Source organism: Lutra lutra, chromosome 7 (assembly GCF_902655055.1).
Source record: "Lutra lutra chromosome 7, mLutLut1.2, whole genome shotgun sequence".
NCBI classification, from domain to species: domain Eukaryota; kingdom Metazoa; phylum Chordata; class Mammalia; order Carnivora; family Mustelidae; genus Lutra; species Lutra lutra.
The window spans coordinates 733,971-748,742 of NC_062284.1; the positions used below are offsets into that span (position 1 = coordinate 733,971).

The window sequence follows — 14,772 nt, forward strand, 5'->3', positions numbered from 1 at the left end:
CGAACAAGATTCCGAGTGGAGGAACCGTTCTGAGCTCCGTTCTGAGCCTGGGTCCTCTCGGTATGGAGACTCCATGGTCTTCTCCCTGGAGTCCCATAAGAATGGTCCCCCCAGCATGGAGACACCTGATTCCCTGACCAGGGCCACCCCACATGGCTGAAGGCCTTTTCAATTTTAGGTCTCCTATAGAGTGACTTCTGACAGGGCTAGGTTCCATCTCTCTGTGGCCCCTGACTAGTCTGTTGAATGAGCAAACGCACACCAATTCCAAGAGCGTTGGCCACGTGTGAAGACCACTTGGACAGTTTAAAGGCAGGAGACTGACCCAAGTGTGTGTGGGAATGCACAAGGGGAAGAGTATCCAATCTGGGAGGGGAGACTGGGCATCCGGGGCTTTCAGGGGTTCTTGGGGGAGCCAGGCAGCTCTGGGCTACCCTGAGCACGGCCCCAGCAACACTCAGGGAATCGTTCCCAGGCACCTCCAGGCGAGAACTTCTCAGGAGGCATCGGGGAGGAAATGAACTTTCTTAAATTCCAACACTGCACGGGAACTGCGGTAGCATGATAGGAACATCGTAAGCTGGGACTTTAAAAATACGGTTGACGAAGCCTCCCTTTTTAAGATACAAACTGAGAGACTTTCACCGGTAACCTTGTGACTCGGAAGCTACCATCGTTACTGATCTCCTAAGGAAATAAACTGATCTCATTTTGATTTGATTTGCTTTTTACAAAAAATCATGGTTACGTTCACTGAACATTTTCTCTACGGATCGTCCATCCGAATTCCTTCTTTTGGGAATTCTTCTTTTGGGAATTCACGTCCAGTCATTATTTCGTCTCTTCTCAATTTTAGATAGCCCTGCATAGTAAGTGCACAACCTAACGTACACGTTGTAGACACGTTTGCTCAGCGATCGGACCACTGGTTGTGGGTTGGCTGTTCTAACTTTTTATTTTTTGGAATTTTCCCATTTTGCCCTGCAAGGCATATCCTTTCTTTCTGTCCTCTGCTTCTACACGCACGCTCACCTGTTTTACTTTGTTGCTTAATTTTTACATAAAGTGCTCAAAGGCAGTCAGCTGGAGCGAGATGCGCCGTCCTCCCCTGAGGGGTCAGCTGACCGCATCCATCACACACGCCGGCCGTTTCCGCCGCTTTTCTCCGCTGCTTCTCACCCTTATGACTTCTTACACGGTCTTAGGTCTGCTTCTAGACTTTCCATCTTACTTTCTCGCACAACCCTCAGGCTGTTTTCATTCCCTTTAATATATTTATAAACTTTTATAACAATTTAATTAAAGTGTGACATGTTTCTTTCATTGTTCTTGCTCGGAAACACTGTTACCTACTTATATGTATTTGTTCCTTCAGCTCAACTTCAAGATCATCGAGCTAAGCGGCACTTTGGCTGGAACTATATTATATTTATATAATATTTTGGGTGAAGCTAGTAACTCTCTAACACTGAACTCTTCCCTCCAAGGTGGCGGCCGTGGCCTGTTCTTGTACAGTCTGCAAGCTCAGAGACGTTTTTACATCTCAAAACGGTTTGGAAAAAAACAAAAAAACATTTCATCGTATGTGAACATACGCGACATTCATGTTTTAGCGTCCGTAGTGAAGTTTCATTGGAGCACGGTCACCCGCATTCGTTCATGGGTCACCTGTGACTGCTTCGTTTCAGCACAGACCTCATGGCCCACAACGTCTGAAGTACCTCCCGTCTGGCGCTCTACAGAAAAACTGTGCCGATCCCTCGCCCATGCGAAGAGCGTCCCTGAATTGTGCAGTGTGGAGCTGGGGCAGCTGTCCATGACTACCCTGACCCCACCTACAGCAAGAAGGACCCAAACACAGGGTAAGTCATTATTTAAGTGTGACGGGTCCCACAAAGGCAGCAGGGGGCCCTGGGGACACACAAGCAGGGCCTTAAGCCTATAGTGGCAAGGGGCATGTGGTGGCCAGGGATGTGACAGCCAAGAGAAGATGTGAAGACAGAGTAGGAGACACCTGTCAAGGACAGTAGGGTGGGAAAAACGGAGGGAGAGGCAGTGACCTGTCTGCAGAGCACACTTGGGACGTGCTCATTCTGCCTGGTGCTCCCTGAGCCCAGAAAGGAGTGTGACCCCCCAAGGCCAGTCCAGGGTAGGTGGGCAGAGCATGGTCCCTGCACTTCTGCCCACACTTGGTCCATCTATGGCCTGTTACCCACCTTCCCTCTGGTGCAGACATGACTAATTCATGGCATGCTGCCCTCTCCCCAGTCTCACCATCCCGCTCAACCCAGACGGCAAGCAGCCCCTGCCCGTAGGTCAGAGCGGGCATCGATGTACAAGCCCCCCTGCCCCCCCCGGCAGGATGTCTCTGGTCCTCGGCAATGCCTGTGGTGCCAGCGCCGGGGTGGGGGGCTGGGCGTGGTTCCCACCGCAGAAACCAGCCCCAGTTGCGCGCTTACTGTCCGCATGAACCAAAACCTCCTGCACGTGTTTACTCAGAAGATCTTTCTTCCCTTGCTGGGGGGGGGGTGGGCACACCGTAAACCCCTCCCTGCCCTGCAGAAACTTCCAGGAATCCGCCAGCCTGGAAAGGGTCCTTCTGCAGCTCCAGCAACTACCAAGTTAGCATCAGGTTTCCAAGGGGGCCGGACCACTCAGCCTGGAAGCAAATCCAGGGAAAGCTTTGTGTGGGAATGTCTTCTGCTAAGTGGCGCGGCGGCCTCTCTGGTTGGAGGCAGGAGCGCCAGGCAGGCCATGTCCTGGGGGCTGCTTCACAGCGGGGCTCATGGTCAAGGGAAGGTTCTCCAGCCGTTCAGGGGCGAGGCGGAGTGCACATCCAGACCCTTGCGGCCATGAGCAGAGGCCGAAGGCTGGGGGGTGAGGGGATGGTGTCCCAGCCTGCTACTGAGCAGGGTGGTGGGGAAGCACGGAGCTTAAAAGGAAACAGAGCTGGGCTAAAACTGCAGCCCACACGATGGCTGTGTGCCGTGAGTACACCCTGCAACCTCTCTGAGCTCCAGCCTTGTGGGGCGTCTCTGCAGACTGGAAAGCACAAGGGTGCAAAGCGGGTTCAGCGAAGCGCCACTGTGACGAGGTGAGCGCCGTCCAGAACATTCCCTCCGGCCACGTGCTGGCTCACGATGGCAAGGGAAGCATCCGCCCTCCATTCCTTGTGCACCCGAGGGCACAGAGGAGGGACAGTGAAGGTCCTGCTGATGACCCCAGGGCATCCACTCCCAGCCCGTTCCTCCTGCAGCCTGGGCGCCGGGTGGGGAAGACCTCCGCCTGCTCCTGCTGGAGATCAGAGCCTGGGGAGGGAGCCAGCCGCGTACAGGACGTGCTTCCCCAGATAGGCTCACCGTGTTCTCTAACTTGAATCAGTGAGAAAACAGGAAGGCGTGGACGGCTTCTCCTTGTTGAACCATCCCTGCGTTCTGGGAGTAAGTCCCATTGGGTTGCGATGTATTCCTGGATCCAACTCAGTGATGTTCCGGGTCTCTGAGATCTGACAGGAGACAGACTTTGCTTCAGGCGCTGGAGTGACGCTGGCCTCACAGAGGAGGAGGGAAGTGTGCCCTCCACGTTCGGTGTGGGTTCCGTTCTCCTGGGGCATCTCCGGGGCTTGACTCTTCTGTTGGCGTCTCGCTCTCACGCACAGCTCGGGCAAGAGGCTGCGTGTGAACCCCTCTCAGATCCTCCAACACCTGTAAGAGGCAGTGTCGCTCCTGGAGGCCAGGAGAACTGCTCAGGCTGCTGCGGCCTGGACCAGGGTCAGTGAGACCATGACGGCGAGTGCCTGTCTGCCATGGGCCCCGTGCCCCTTGCAGGCGGTTGGTGCCAGGAGAGGAGGGGGCTTTCTCCCTCCTGTTTATTCTCAGGTAAAGGCCTCTGACCAGATAGTGCACTCGCTGAAAGATAAAAGCCATGGGCTGTTTTTTCAAACAACTTTTGAGCAAAGGCTGGGAGTTGGCTTGAAAACTCGTAACCGCAGACGCTAGGCTAAAAGAACTCCATTAGAGATCGATGAAGAGAGTAACAAAAACACGGAAAGAGTAAAGAGACACAAAGCACAGCTTTCTTAGAGGCCGTAAGAAGGGGTCAGCAAAGGCTTGCAATCGTGGCCTCAAATGGGAGCACAGAAGACTACCAAGGCCTCCCACGGCACAGTGGGCCTCACACGGCCCGGGTTCCAATCCCACGGCAGCTACCCGCAGGTTTCCTTGATAAACACAGAATGGCACCGAAAATGTATTCTCCTTGTGATTTTCTGAAGCGTTTTCTCCTCTCCAGCTTGCCCTAGTGTAGGGTATGGTCTATAAATCATTTAACAAGCAGATAGCATGTTGACTATGTTACCAGGAAGGCTGTCCGAGCTGAGGTTTGGGAGTCCAAAGTTACACGTGGATTTTCAAGTGTGCGCCCCTCTCCAGGGAGCTGTCCAGGGCAGGGTGCTGCCTCCAGGTGCAGTCCGGGACCCGTGGCCCTGGCACTTGTGGGAGATGCAGTTCCCTGGTTCTACCCCAGGCTTCCCAACAGAGAAGCACAGGGTGGGTTCCCATGTCCACGATCATGTGTGCGTGTCCGCGGACCCCACCGCACCACCCAGGGCACTCAGAAGGGACGCGTCCTGTCGCTGTGTCGGAAAGACCCCACTGTTGTGTCTGGAGTAAGCGTTACCTGATTTCACAAAAATGCACAGATTTTCTTTCTTTGGGAAATAAAAGCATTTACATAACACTTAAAAATTGTCTTCAACATGTATATTAAGAGCGAACCTTGTATGTGTGCACGTGGTTCTGTTTGTAGAAAGTCTCATGAGGTCAAATGCTGTTCCTCTCCCTGTCGGCCTGTCTGTCTCTTTCCTGGCCCTCCCTGGTGCGGCGTCCACACCACAGCCTCAGGCCTGCCCACCCCAACGACTCTGGGCCTCTCCAGCCAGAGCCCTGACTGGCGTCTGCACCTCTCCCCCACCTCCCGGCAGCCCCACAGGCCCCCTGCCCCGGCAACCCCTGGGTCCTGTAACAGGGCTGTCCTGGGCGAGGGCCGGTCGGAGTGAAGCAGCTGAGAGAGGCGTACCTTGGCAAGATCACAGCTGAAGGGCCATCTCGGGGCACACTGTGGCCACCCTAATTCCTGGGGCGGGGGGTGTCACTTGAACATTATGCTCTGGTTATGTGTTTCATGTCTGCCACTTTTCATCCAGTCCACCCAATTTTAACGCCACTGAGAAGCTCATTATTTAAACCATTTCTTAAACTCCTTTTAGAAAGATGCTGACTGAGGAAGTGTTTGCTGTTTGGGAAAAGTAGGTGCGTTTGCAGGGCAGGTGGACCCCTCGGCCCAGAGCCCGGCCTGCAGGTCATTATGGCCACGTCAGGATGAGGAATGGAGCACAGCTAGCCTTTGGAGCCCGACTCAAAACTCGAAACCCTTCCGCCCCACTTCTCAGTGTCCACACTGACACCGTGGGAGCCACGGTCCTCTGCTGGGGGGCCGGTCTGGCGCCCCGCAGGGGGTTTCCAGCAGCCCCGGCCTCGGCCCCTTCGCGGCCCACGGCACCCCTAAGCCCGCGGGTTCTGACCATCAGACGCATCTCCAAACACGTGGGGGCGTGCCCTGGGGGACACGACGCCCCCGTGGAGCGCCTCCCCTGCCGCGTGGCCTCTGTGTGCCCCCACCCACACTTGTGAGGGCGTGGCTCGGCGGCTTCCACACCGCGGGCACCATTGGCTCCGCTGCGCTGGGCGCGACCCGCGGGGGCTCCGCTGTGCGCCGTCTCGTCCCCCCGCGGCCCCGCCCCTCGGGGAGCGCACCTGTTCAGGAAGATGCTGCTGACGTCATCGTGCGTGATCGGGGGCTTCTTGGAGCTGGCGGCCATCCGCAGCGGGCGCAGGAAGTTGTTGACCAGGATGTGCAGCTGCTGCACGTACTCGGCCTCGGCCTCCAGCATGCTGAACACCAGCTGGTTCCTCTTGCGCATGCTGTCGGCGTGCGGCGAGCGCACGTAGTCCTGGATGACCGTCTTCCACTTGCGCCGGCACAGCCAGCCCCTCAGGAAGCTCTGCACCTGCGGGAGGACGGGGGCGCGCTCTGTCACGGGGGCGGGCGCAGGGACCGAGGCTTGGTCACCCCAGCCCCCTCTGCCGGCTGGGCGCGCGGGGAGGGAAGCCCGGCCTGCCACCGCCGCCTGCGAAGTCCTGGGCGAGCTGCCTGGTCCCTCCGAGCCGGTTTCCCCATCGGTCGACTGGGCTAACGAGGGCCCCCCCGGTGTCAGCATCTCCGGGGAGATTTCAGCGGAAATGCAGGTGCCAGGCCCCCGCCCTCTGCCTCTTAACAAGCCCCCAGGGTTGCTGCAGAAGCCCCCTCTGAAGGAGGAAAAGGGTGGCCCGAGTCTGCATTGTGGGAGGGGCGGGAGGAAGAGGCCTGCCGGCTGTGCCTGGAGTCTCCCCCCACCTCTCGGCTAAGGACTGGCCTGAAAGCCCAGAAGTTTCAGTGAACACTCCTCCGGAGAGAGGGTGATTAGCCGTGAACAGAACACAGCGAATGAGTTAATCTCGTTCTTGGGGCCTCATCAGCGCTTCTGAGAGGTTCCAGCGCCTGCCCAGATCTCTCCGCCTCCTCCGGGGGGAAATGAACGCTGCTCGGCTTGGCCCTGTGTCGGCAGGAACTCAGCGGGGGGGGGGGGGGACCTTGACTCCCAGCCCCACAGAGCTCAGGCGGCTCCTGCTACTGGGGGGGCGCCCGGGGTGCTGGGGTCACTGGCTGAGGACCAGGCACAGAGGCCCGTTAGTCTCAGCGGAAAGGGGGACGCAAACAGCAAGTTCAGGGGTCAGGTTGCAGGTCTGCGGCTGGGCCGTGTGCCCCGGGGAGGAGGCCAGCCCTGAGCCGAGACCCCTCTCTTCAGAGACAGGGAGGCTCTCTCTATGAGGGAGCACTTGCCCTGAGGCCCCAGGACGGTGAGAATCGAGGGACGGAGGAGGATTTCAGCTGGTACTTACAATGTTCCAGCGAGAAGGGCTTCAGTTGTGGCTGGGAAACCCAGTAGTGCCACAGGGCAGAGGGAGAGCCCAGGTACCCCTGCGAGGGTGGGGCCTCGCTGGGACCTGGTGGCAAACTCCAAGGGCCATGGGGGCCTGGCGGGTCCTCCAGATGCAGGAGGCCGGCCGGTGGGACTAATGGGGTTTGTGTGGGAGGTGGGCCCTGGGGTGTGCCTCCTTGTGTTTTCCAGGAAGTCCTGTGTCCGGGCACCGGAGGACGTGCCTCTGGAGCTGGGTGGCTGGGGCTTAGCGTCACGTGCAAATGCCGAACTGTGTGACCTGGGCAAGTCCCTTTGCCTCCCTGCCTCTCAGTCTCCCCGTATGTGAAACGCAGATAATAATGAAACCCCAGAGGGTTCTCAGTTAGGAATGAATTAATCTGTGTACAGCTCCTAGAATAGTGTCTGACACATAGAAAGTGCTTAATGAATGTTAGCTATTTCTATTTTTGAGAAACAAAATCCAGATTTTCATGGGAAATATTTAGCTTTTAAAGCACTGGCAGCAAATTAAAAAGAACAAAAAACACACTGTGTGGGCTCAAAACCCCAAACATGCTGGGAGGCTGAACTCGGCCCAGGGGACGCCCGTGTGTGGTTTCTGGTCTGGGGGCACCGGGGGCTTTCTGCCCCCCTCCACGTGCAGGGTTGTTGGGTTTCACCGGTCTGTCTTAGGGTAACTTGGGCTCCCCGGCTTCAAGCCTGGCAGCCTGCACACACACACGTCCCTTCCCTGTGCTGCCCTTGGCTGGTCCAAGGTGCTGGTTGGCACCCCGGCCACCGGGCGGGTCCCCAGGGCCTCCCACGACCTTTGGACTCTCACGGAGCAAACCAGCAGGGACAGCTCGGGGGACCAGAGGCTCCTCTGCCGAGGTGTGTGTGGGACTAGAGGGGACAGCTGTGAGAGGAAGGGTCTGCATGAGGAGGGGGTGGGGAGGGCGTGTCGGTTAGGTGGGGGCAGGGGGTCCTCAGGGCCTGTCCCGTGGTGTGAGAAATCCCGTGGCTGCAGCCTGCAATCTGGGTTCCTTCTGCTCTGGAGCCCGTCCTACCCACAAACAGGGTGGAGCCATGACCCCCGGGCAGCTCGGAGAACCCGCCCAACAGTGCTGCTCAGGGCACCTGTTCAGGCTGGGGTGGGGGTGGCCTGCCCTGGGGGTGGGGCGATGGGGGTGACAGTGCCAGGAGGCTCTTTAGGAAGGCTGGTACAGACCTTCTTGATCTTCTTGATGTCACTGTCCTCATCGTTGGGGGTGGTGGTCTGGGTGGACTGGATACGTTCATTGTCCTTGAGCAGGGATGCGATCTGTAACGGAGATGTGCGTCGCAGGGGTGAGCCAGCGCCCTGCCATCTGCCCCAGGGGCCCTGCGGCATGTGTCCCCTGCTCTGTGCGAGGCTGCAGGGCTAGACAGTGAAGGAGCCCTGGACTGGGAGCCCCGGCGCCCTGGGCTGTGTGCCCCTGGCACCTCAGGAAGCCTCAGTCTGTGGTACTCCTCCCTTTGCCCCAAACCATCAGCCCCTTTGTTTCTAACTTTGGCAAGCTAACCTCAAACTTAACCATTTTCACCCATTTGGTGCACAGCTGAGTGGCATTAAAATATGTGCCCACCGTCCCCCCATCCATCTCCAGAACTTCCCATCTCTTCCCACGAAACAATGTTTCTCGGTCCCCACGAAACAACGTTTCCCTGCCCCCCCCAGCCCCCCGCCCTAGCCCCCGTCGACTTTCTGACTATGAAGTTGACTCCTCTCGGACCTCATTCCAGGACTGGAATCCCACTTGGTGCAGGTATGGCCCTCCAGCTCTGCCCACGCTGCCGCGGGTGTCACCAGGCCTTCCTTGTTAGGCCCGGGGAATTTTTCATGGTATTTACATACCGTTTTGCAATCCCTTCATCTGTAAACGGACACTTGGGCAGTCCCTTATTTTTTCAGACAAAACTGCTGGAATCAGAGAAATGTGGAGTTTTTCTGCTAGCCTGGCCTCCCCTCCCCCCCGGGCTGCCCGGAAGCCCTTCTCTGCCCCGGAGCCCCCTGTGGACACTGCCGGCCTAGAAACATGGGCCAGCCGTGGGGAGGAGCGCTTGCGCTGGCCTAGAAAGCCTCCCGTCGTCTGATGTGGGCATCAGAGTCCAGCACAGCCTCAGGGACAGAACGGAGGGGTGGTGCCCAGGAGAAGGGGTGCCCCGGGCCACACGGTGGCGGGTCCCCTGGGCCGCTCTGAGTGGACGGCCGGGCTGCGCTCTCCCTGCCGCTCCGAGCAGGTGCCACCTGCTTGCTCTCCGTCCCGGCCTCTGCTCCTGTCCACCTGCTCCCGGAGCCTCGCCAGGGCCTGGTGCTCGGCACACACCTGCGTGCTCGGCACAGACGCGAATTCCAGGAGAACCCGGGCAACAGCAGCACCACGGAGCTGGCCCTCAGGAGCACGCTGCCCCCGCCGGGCCTCGCAGGGCTAAAGATAGCAGCTCGGGAGCCTCCAGACGCCGCCGCCTAGCCGGCTAGCGCTGCACAACACGCGGCTCTGTCCCCTCAAGGCCACTTGCCGAACTGCAGAATGAATGGGCTCTCGCAATCGAGCACTTTGAAAGCAAAATGGAACAGTTCCCCGCTCTCCACTCCCCTGGTTGCTAAAATTACCCCTGCAATGCTCGCAGAGCAGCTGAAAACATCTGAGCAGCACTCGGCCGGCGCGGAGCTTTCTGCTTTCTCACGTCGCCCCCCTCCCCCCACCCTGGGTTTTTTTCAATTCTGAGAACATCCGCAGGTCGACATAAAGGCAGACTCTGTGCTCCAGAGGGCTGAGGGGCACACGTGCACACACGTGCGCACACACGCGCACACGTGCACAGGCAGACTCTTAGCTGAGGAACGCGGAGATGCACGGTCAGCATCCCCCCAGCTTTGCACACCGAAACCCTCTTCTCTTCGCAATGGTGGGGTGTGTGTGTGTGTGTGTGTGCGTGTGCGGCCAGAGTTTAGATCTGACGGCGCCCTTCTCAGAGAGAGGTGTTCCGGGACAAGTCCTCAGCAGGGACTGGGGCGAAAAATAGATGCAACTAGGTCAGGCGTGAGGCGCGGTGCTTGGGCAGCGCCACAAGCACTGGAGGCCCCACTTAAGGAGGTTGCTGGGTGGGCAGACTCCGGGGTGCCATGGCTCCCTCGCGCCAGGAGTGGGCTTCGGGAGGTGGCCGGAGCCCCAGCCCCACGGTGCTCCCACCAGCCACTTTTCTCAAAACCCAGCAGGTGCCCTCTGTTGGCGGGACTGGCTTTGCACCCGGTTCGCCGGCTGGCACCCAGGGCTGGCTCAGTAGACCCTTGTCAATGATGGAACGGGCACTCTGGCTCCTGCCGGACCTCCCTGGCTGGCGTCTGGCACTGGCTGCCCATCCTGGCTCCGCGCTTGGCATCTCGGCGGGCCCCTGCCCACCTGCCACCCACGGTCAGTCTTTCTCGGCCCGTCACAGGCAAACCTTCGCTGCCACCCTGCTTTGGGGCACTGAGCTCCGGCTGCTGCCCACCATCCCTGAGATGCCATCTTTAATCCTGAACCCAGTCCGCACAGCGGCTGGTGGGGTATTTATTTGGGTGATCCTTCTTGTGAACAGCCTAAGGCTGACTAAAGATCTCTGTATTCCTTGCATTCAAGCAGCTGGCACATGGCCCAGCCTCCTCTCCTCCCTGTTTGATCCCCTCTGGTCTCTTCCAAGCCATCCAGGTGCCCATCTGATCCTCTTGGGCCAACCTGGTCCACATGTCCTGGTGACGTCTCTGTGCTGGGCTCCGGCGAGACGCAGCTGGAGGTGGAGGCACCAGACCCCCCCCTCCCTGGACGTACTCCCAGACTAACAAGGGGTTCAGACAGCCCAACAGGACAAGGCCAGAGCAGATGTGCAGCCACAGCGGTGGGAAGGCCGCGCCAGGGAAGCAGCAAGGGCCGTCCGCAAGAGGTTTCGAAGGATGAACAGGGGTCCGACAGGAGGGCTATGGGACAGAGGACTTCCAGTGGAGGGAATGCTGTGGATGGAGCCACGGGGCACACAGGACATGGTGTGCCAGGGAAGCAGGGGCAGGACACGGCCCCAGGGGACACGGGAGGCAAGCCTCCAGGCGTGCAGGTGCAGCCCGGTGCGGACAGCAGGCCCGCTGCACTCTCCCGCGCCCTCCAGAGCGGTCTCCTCGCTGCTCTACCTTCCGTGCCGGGATCGCGGCAAACTTGGTTTGCAGGACTGATCTAAACCCTGCACTGACGTTCTCGCCGCTCCCTTCCAGAGTCAGGCTCTAGGACTCCGGGTGCTCCAAGCCAATGACGTATTAGCGCTGCGTCTATGCTCCCACCCTCCCCTGCCAGGCCTGCCTCACCCCTGCACGTTCACCTCTGAGCCCCAACCAGAGCAGGGTCACTGCTGAAACAGTCAGATGCTGCTGAGCGAGCGGCACACCCAGAGCGGACGCGTCTTCTCAGAGGTGGACGCCCCTTTGCTTTAGGTCTCCAGCGGCGTGGTGACGAGAAATGGGACCTGACGGGCTGCTGTCGGGCAAGCTGGAGAGCGGGGCACATAGTACGGGGCAGACCTCCTTTGGGAGCCATCTCGTGTGTTCACAGGGAGAGGCAGCCGCAGGGCACACAGGCCGCAGCCTCGGGGCTGGTGACTGGGAGCGTGACCCGCGCCGAGCCCCAGACCCGCGCGGGCCCAGGTTTGGCGGAGGGCTTGTTCTGAGGGCCTTGGGCTCTTCCTCGTGCCCCGCCCGGCCGATTATGCAGCGGGGCCTAAAGAAAAGGAGACCGTGAAATGCTAGCGACCGGCTCTCTGAAGGAAAGACCCGGCCGAGAGCACCTGCCAAGTTCATGGTGGGCAGTCGCACCGGGGCCCACAGCCAGCTGCCACAGGTCGAGCGAGCAGCCCCCAGAACTCCTGAAGGTCAGCCGGTGGGTTCCTGCAGGCCGAGAGGAGCCAGCACCCATGCACCCCGCCACGTGGGGTCCCGATGAGATACTCCTGCGGTAGGAAGGGCCGGGGACATGAGGACGGGGGTGTGTCCTGTGTGTAAGCTGGTTTCCGACTCAGCTCTGGAAGCCGCCCCTGCTGCGTCCACACCTTTCGGGACGTCTGTTCCACGTTGTGCACGAGAGCCCGTGTCAGGGGATGGAAGCGGGAGGTACAGTCAGGCAGCCATTACGGCTTCTGTGGACTCTGGTTCTCCTCCTCAGACAGACGAGGCAGGACTGTGCTTCTCAGCCCCTGGAGCGTGGGCCTGGTCCTGGGACGTGCTGGGTCCACGGTCGCGTGAGCCGCGGTGGGCCTCGCTCACAGTTCCCTTCCCTGCGTGTGAGCCCGGGGGCCCTGCCGGCTGTGTCTCCGACTCCGAGCGAGCGTTGGGGAGCAGGCCCCCAGTGGACACCCCGCATGAGGCCAGAAGCAACCCCTGCTGCTTGAAGCCCCTGTGGCGAGGACCCCATTACCCTGACAGATGCACAAGGTGGCCTCCCACGGGTACCGAGCAGTGCAGGGGGAGGGCAGAAGGCGAGCCCCTGCGTGTCCTCGGGGACGTGAGGGACAGGCTCGAGCAGCTGGGTCTGGCTAGCGGAGGGCAGGGGGACCGTGGGGGCTTGGGGCCATCCAGGCCACACTGTGGTTAGCAACCACACCCCCTTTCCTCAGATCTGGCTCCCAGGAGTAGGCGCGGGGCCGAGGGTCTGGAGCCAGGAGACCCAAGTCCATGAGGGACTCCATCCCTCAGGTGACCTTGGAGCAACCTTGCATAAGTTCCTCCCTTTGCGGTGGCCCTCAGCGTCTTCAGATCCCTCCAGCGGTCACGTTCCAAGGCCTGCTGCCTCCCACACGGCCTAGTTCCTGGAGCAGGCTGTGTCCACCCGCCCCGCAGGGGTGTGTGTGTGTGCGTGTGACACAGAGACTACAGCCCGAGAGCTCCACGAAGACCGTCTTCTTTCAAGGCTCTCTTGCCCTGCTGTAACGCATTCAGGCGGACGCTTGCTCCAAATTCCCACCGACTTGGCTTCTCCTGCCCCCAACACACACTCACACACACACAACTGACCCGCCTTCTGCTCCCTAGCGACACAGGGCACCCCCGCAGCCCCCATCTTCTCTCGCACACTCGTCCCTGAAACCTCCCAGGCCGTACGCCACGTGAACCCACAGCCTCCCCAGCGGTAGAAGAGCTCATTCCTGCCGGGGTCCGTGCCGCGAGCTCCAGCACAATGCTGATGTCATTGCACCCAGACCCCGGTGGTAGGCACGGCTGTCCCTCTGGGCCAGCTCGGATCGTGAGGCCCACATATTCACTGACCACGTACCACGTGCCAGGCGTAAGGAGGGAGCACCAGGGCAGTCTGGCCCCCCAGGGGCCCCCACCAAGTCGGTGGGGTGGCGGACGGTGCGGAACCGGCTCTGATGAGGCAGACGGGGGCGGAAACGTCGTGGGAGCAGGGGCAGTGAGCAGCCCCGGCCAGGGCGGGGGCCTGGGAGGAGGCGCGGGACCTGCTAGGATTCCACGAGGCAGGAAGGTGGGATAACCGACCGGGGCACGGGGCCCAGGGCTCCCAGCTCTGGCTGGAGCGCGGGGGACAGGAGGAGGCCCGGGGAAGAGGATGAGGCCATGGGCGCTGCTCAGGGGGCTGCAGGTGGAGTGAGCGGGTGAGAGGCCCCCGGGGCAGCCTGGTTCATAAAGCCAATTACGTGGGGCCGGGCCAGGCCCCCGGTTCCTCACGGGTGCAGCCCGGACTCGGGGATGTGTGCTGGGCTGGGTGAGATGCCAGAAGGAAGCAGGTGCTCACAGGCGGGATAAACTCCTGTCCTGCAGCTGCGAGCCGAGGGGAAAGACTGACGAGCGGACAGACAGCCCCGAGGGGAAAGACTGACGAGCGGACAGACAGCCCCGGGCTCCCGTCCCAGCTCGCCCCCCAGCCCCCGCCCAGCTGTGGGAGCTCTGGCGGGCGGCCTGCTGAGCCTGGATCTTCTCAGGGTGGTCGAGGGTGGACTGGGGAGGCCCATCTGAGGTGCCCGGTGCAGGACCAAAGGAGGCGTGTGGAGTTCTGGTGTCTGCTTGAACCTGAGCTCCCGAGGGGACGGTGCAGCTTTGCGACGGAGCAACATGGCGGGACTGGTGACTTCCGGTTTCCACGTTTGGGGCTCCCAGCTCCGAGGCTTCCACCCTGAAATTCTTAGTACTTTTCTCTTAGAATTTTCTGTTTTGTAAGTGACGTCTGGTGGGACAGCGGAGCACAGCGCAGGGTCCCGGGGCCCTAGCTTGTGTGTTCTCCCTCTCACTCGCGAGCCCTGGGATGGGCTCCCGCTGCCCGCTCCCCACCCCCACAGCTGCCCTCTGTCCGGGTGCTACAGGCTGGCATCGGCGGGGGCACTGGACTCCACCTGAGGGAGCCCCAGCGTGGGTGTGAGGGGGGTCTAGGGCGCATCCACGGGGTCTCAGTGAAGGGCGTGAGACAGCAGGGTGCACTCGGTGGGTGACCCATACCCCAGTGCACAGGTTGTGGGGGTCGAAGTTGCGGGCCACCTGCCTGCCACGGGTTGGGGTGATGGGCTGTGAGGACGGGGGTGACTTCCCCAGCCCGGGGCCACAGCCTTGCGTTTTCCCTTGCGTTGGGCCCTGGAAATTACTCGGCTGAGTCTCCCAGCCCAGCCCATGCTTCCCCTTCCCCTCCTCAGCGCAGAGCCCACGGCTCTGGGGCGACATGGCCAGATGGTGCCATGTGCGCCGT

The 14,772-nt window shown here is 60.5% G+C and overlaps 1 protein-coding gene across 2 annotated transcripts in view; it reads right to left on the reverse strand.

The window, feature by feature from the left end:
• Window positions 1-14,772, reverse strand: part of RASGRF1 (Ras protein specific guanine nucleotide releasing factor 1) — an 88,534-nt gene that overhangs the window by 48,542 nt on the left and 25,220 nt on the right. For both annotated transcript variants that reach the window (XM_047738923.1, XM_047738922.1), the window contains exons 4-5: window positions 8,247-8,339; window positions 5,814-6,067 (exon numbers count right to left, since the gene is read on the reverse strand). In XM_047738923.1, the coding sequence (XP_047594879.1) occupies window positions 5,814-6,067; window positions 8,247-8,339 (347 nt within the window). The remainder of the gene's footprint in view (window positions 1-5,813; window positions 6,068-8,246; window positions 8,340-14,772) is intronic.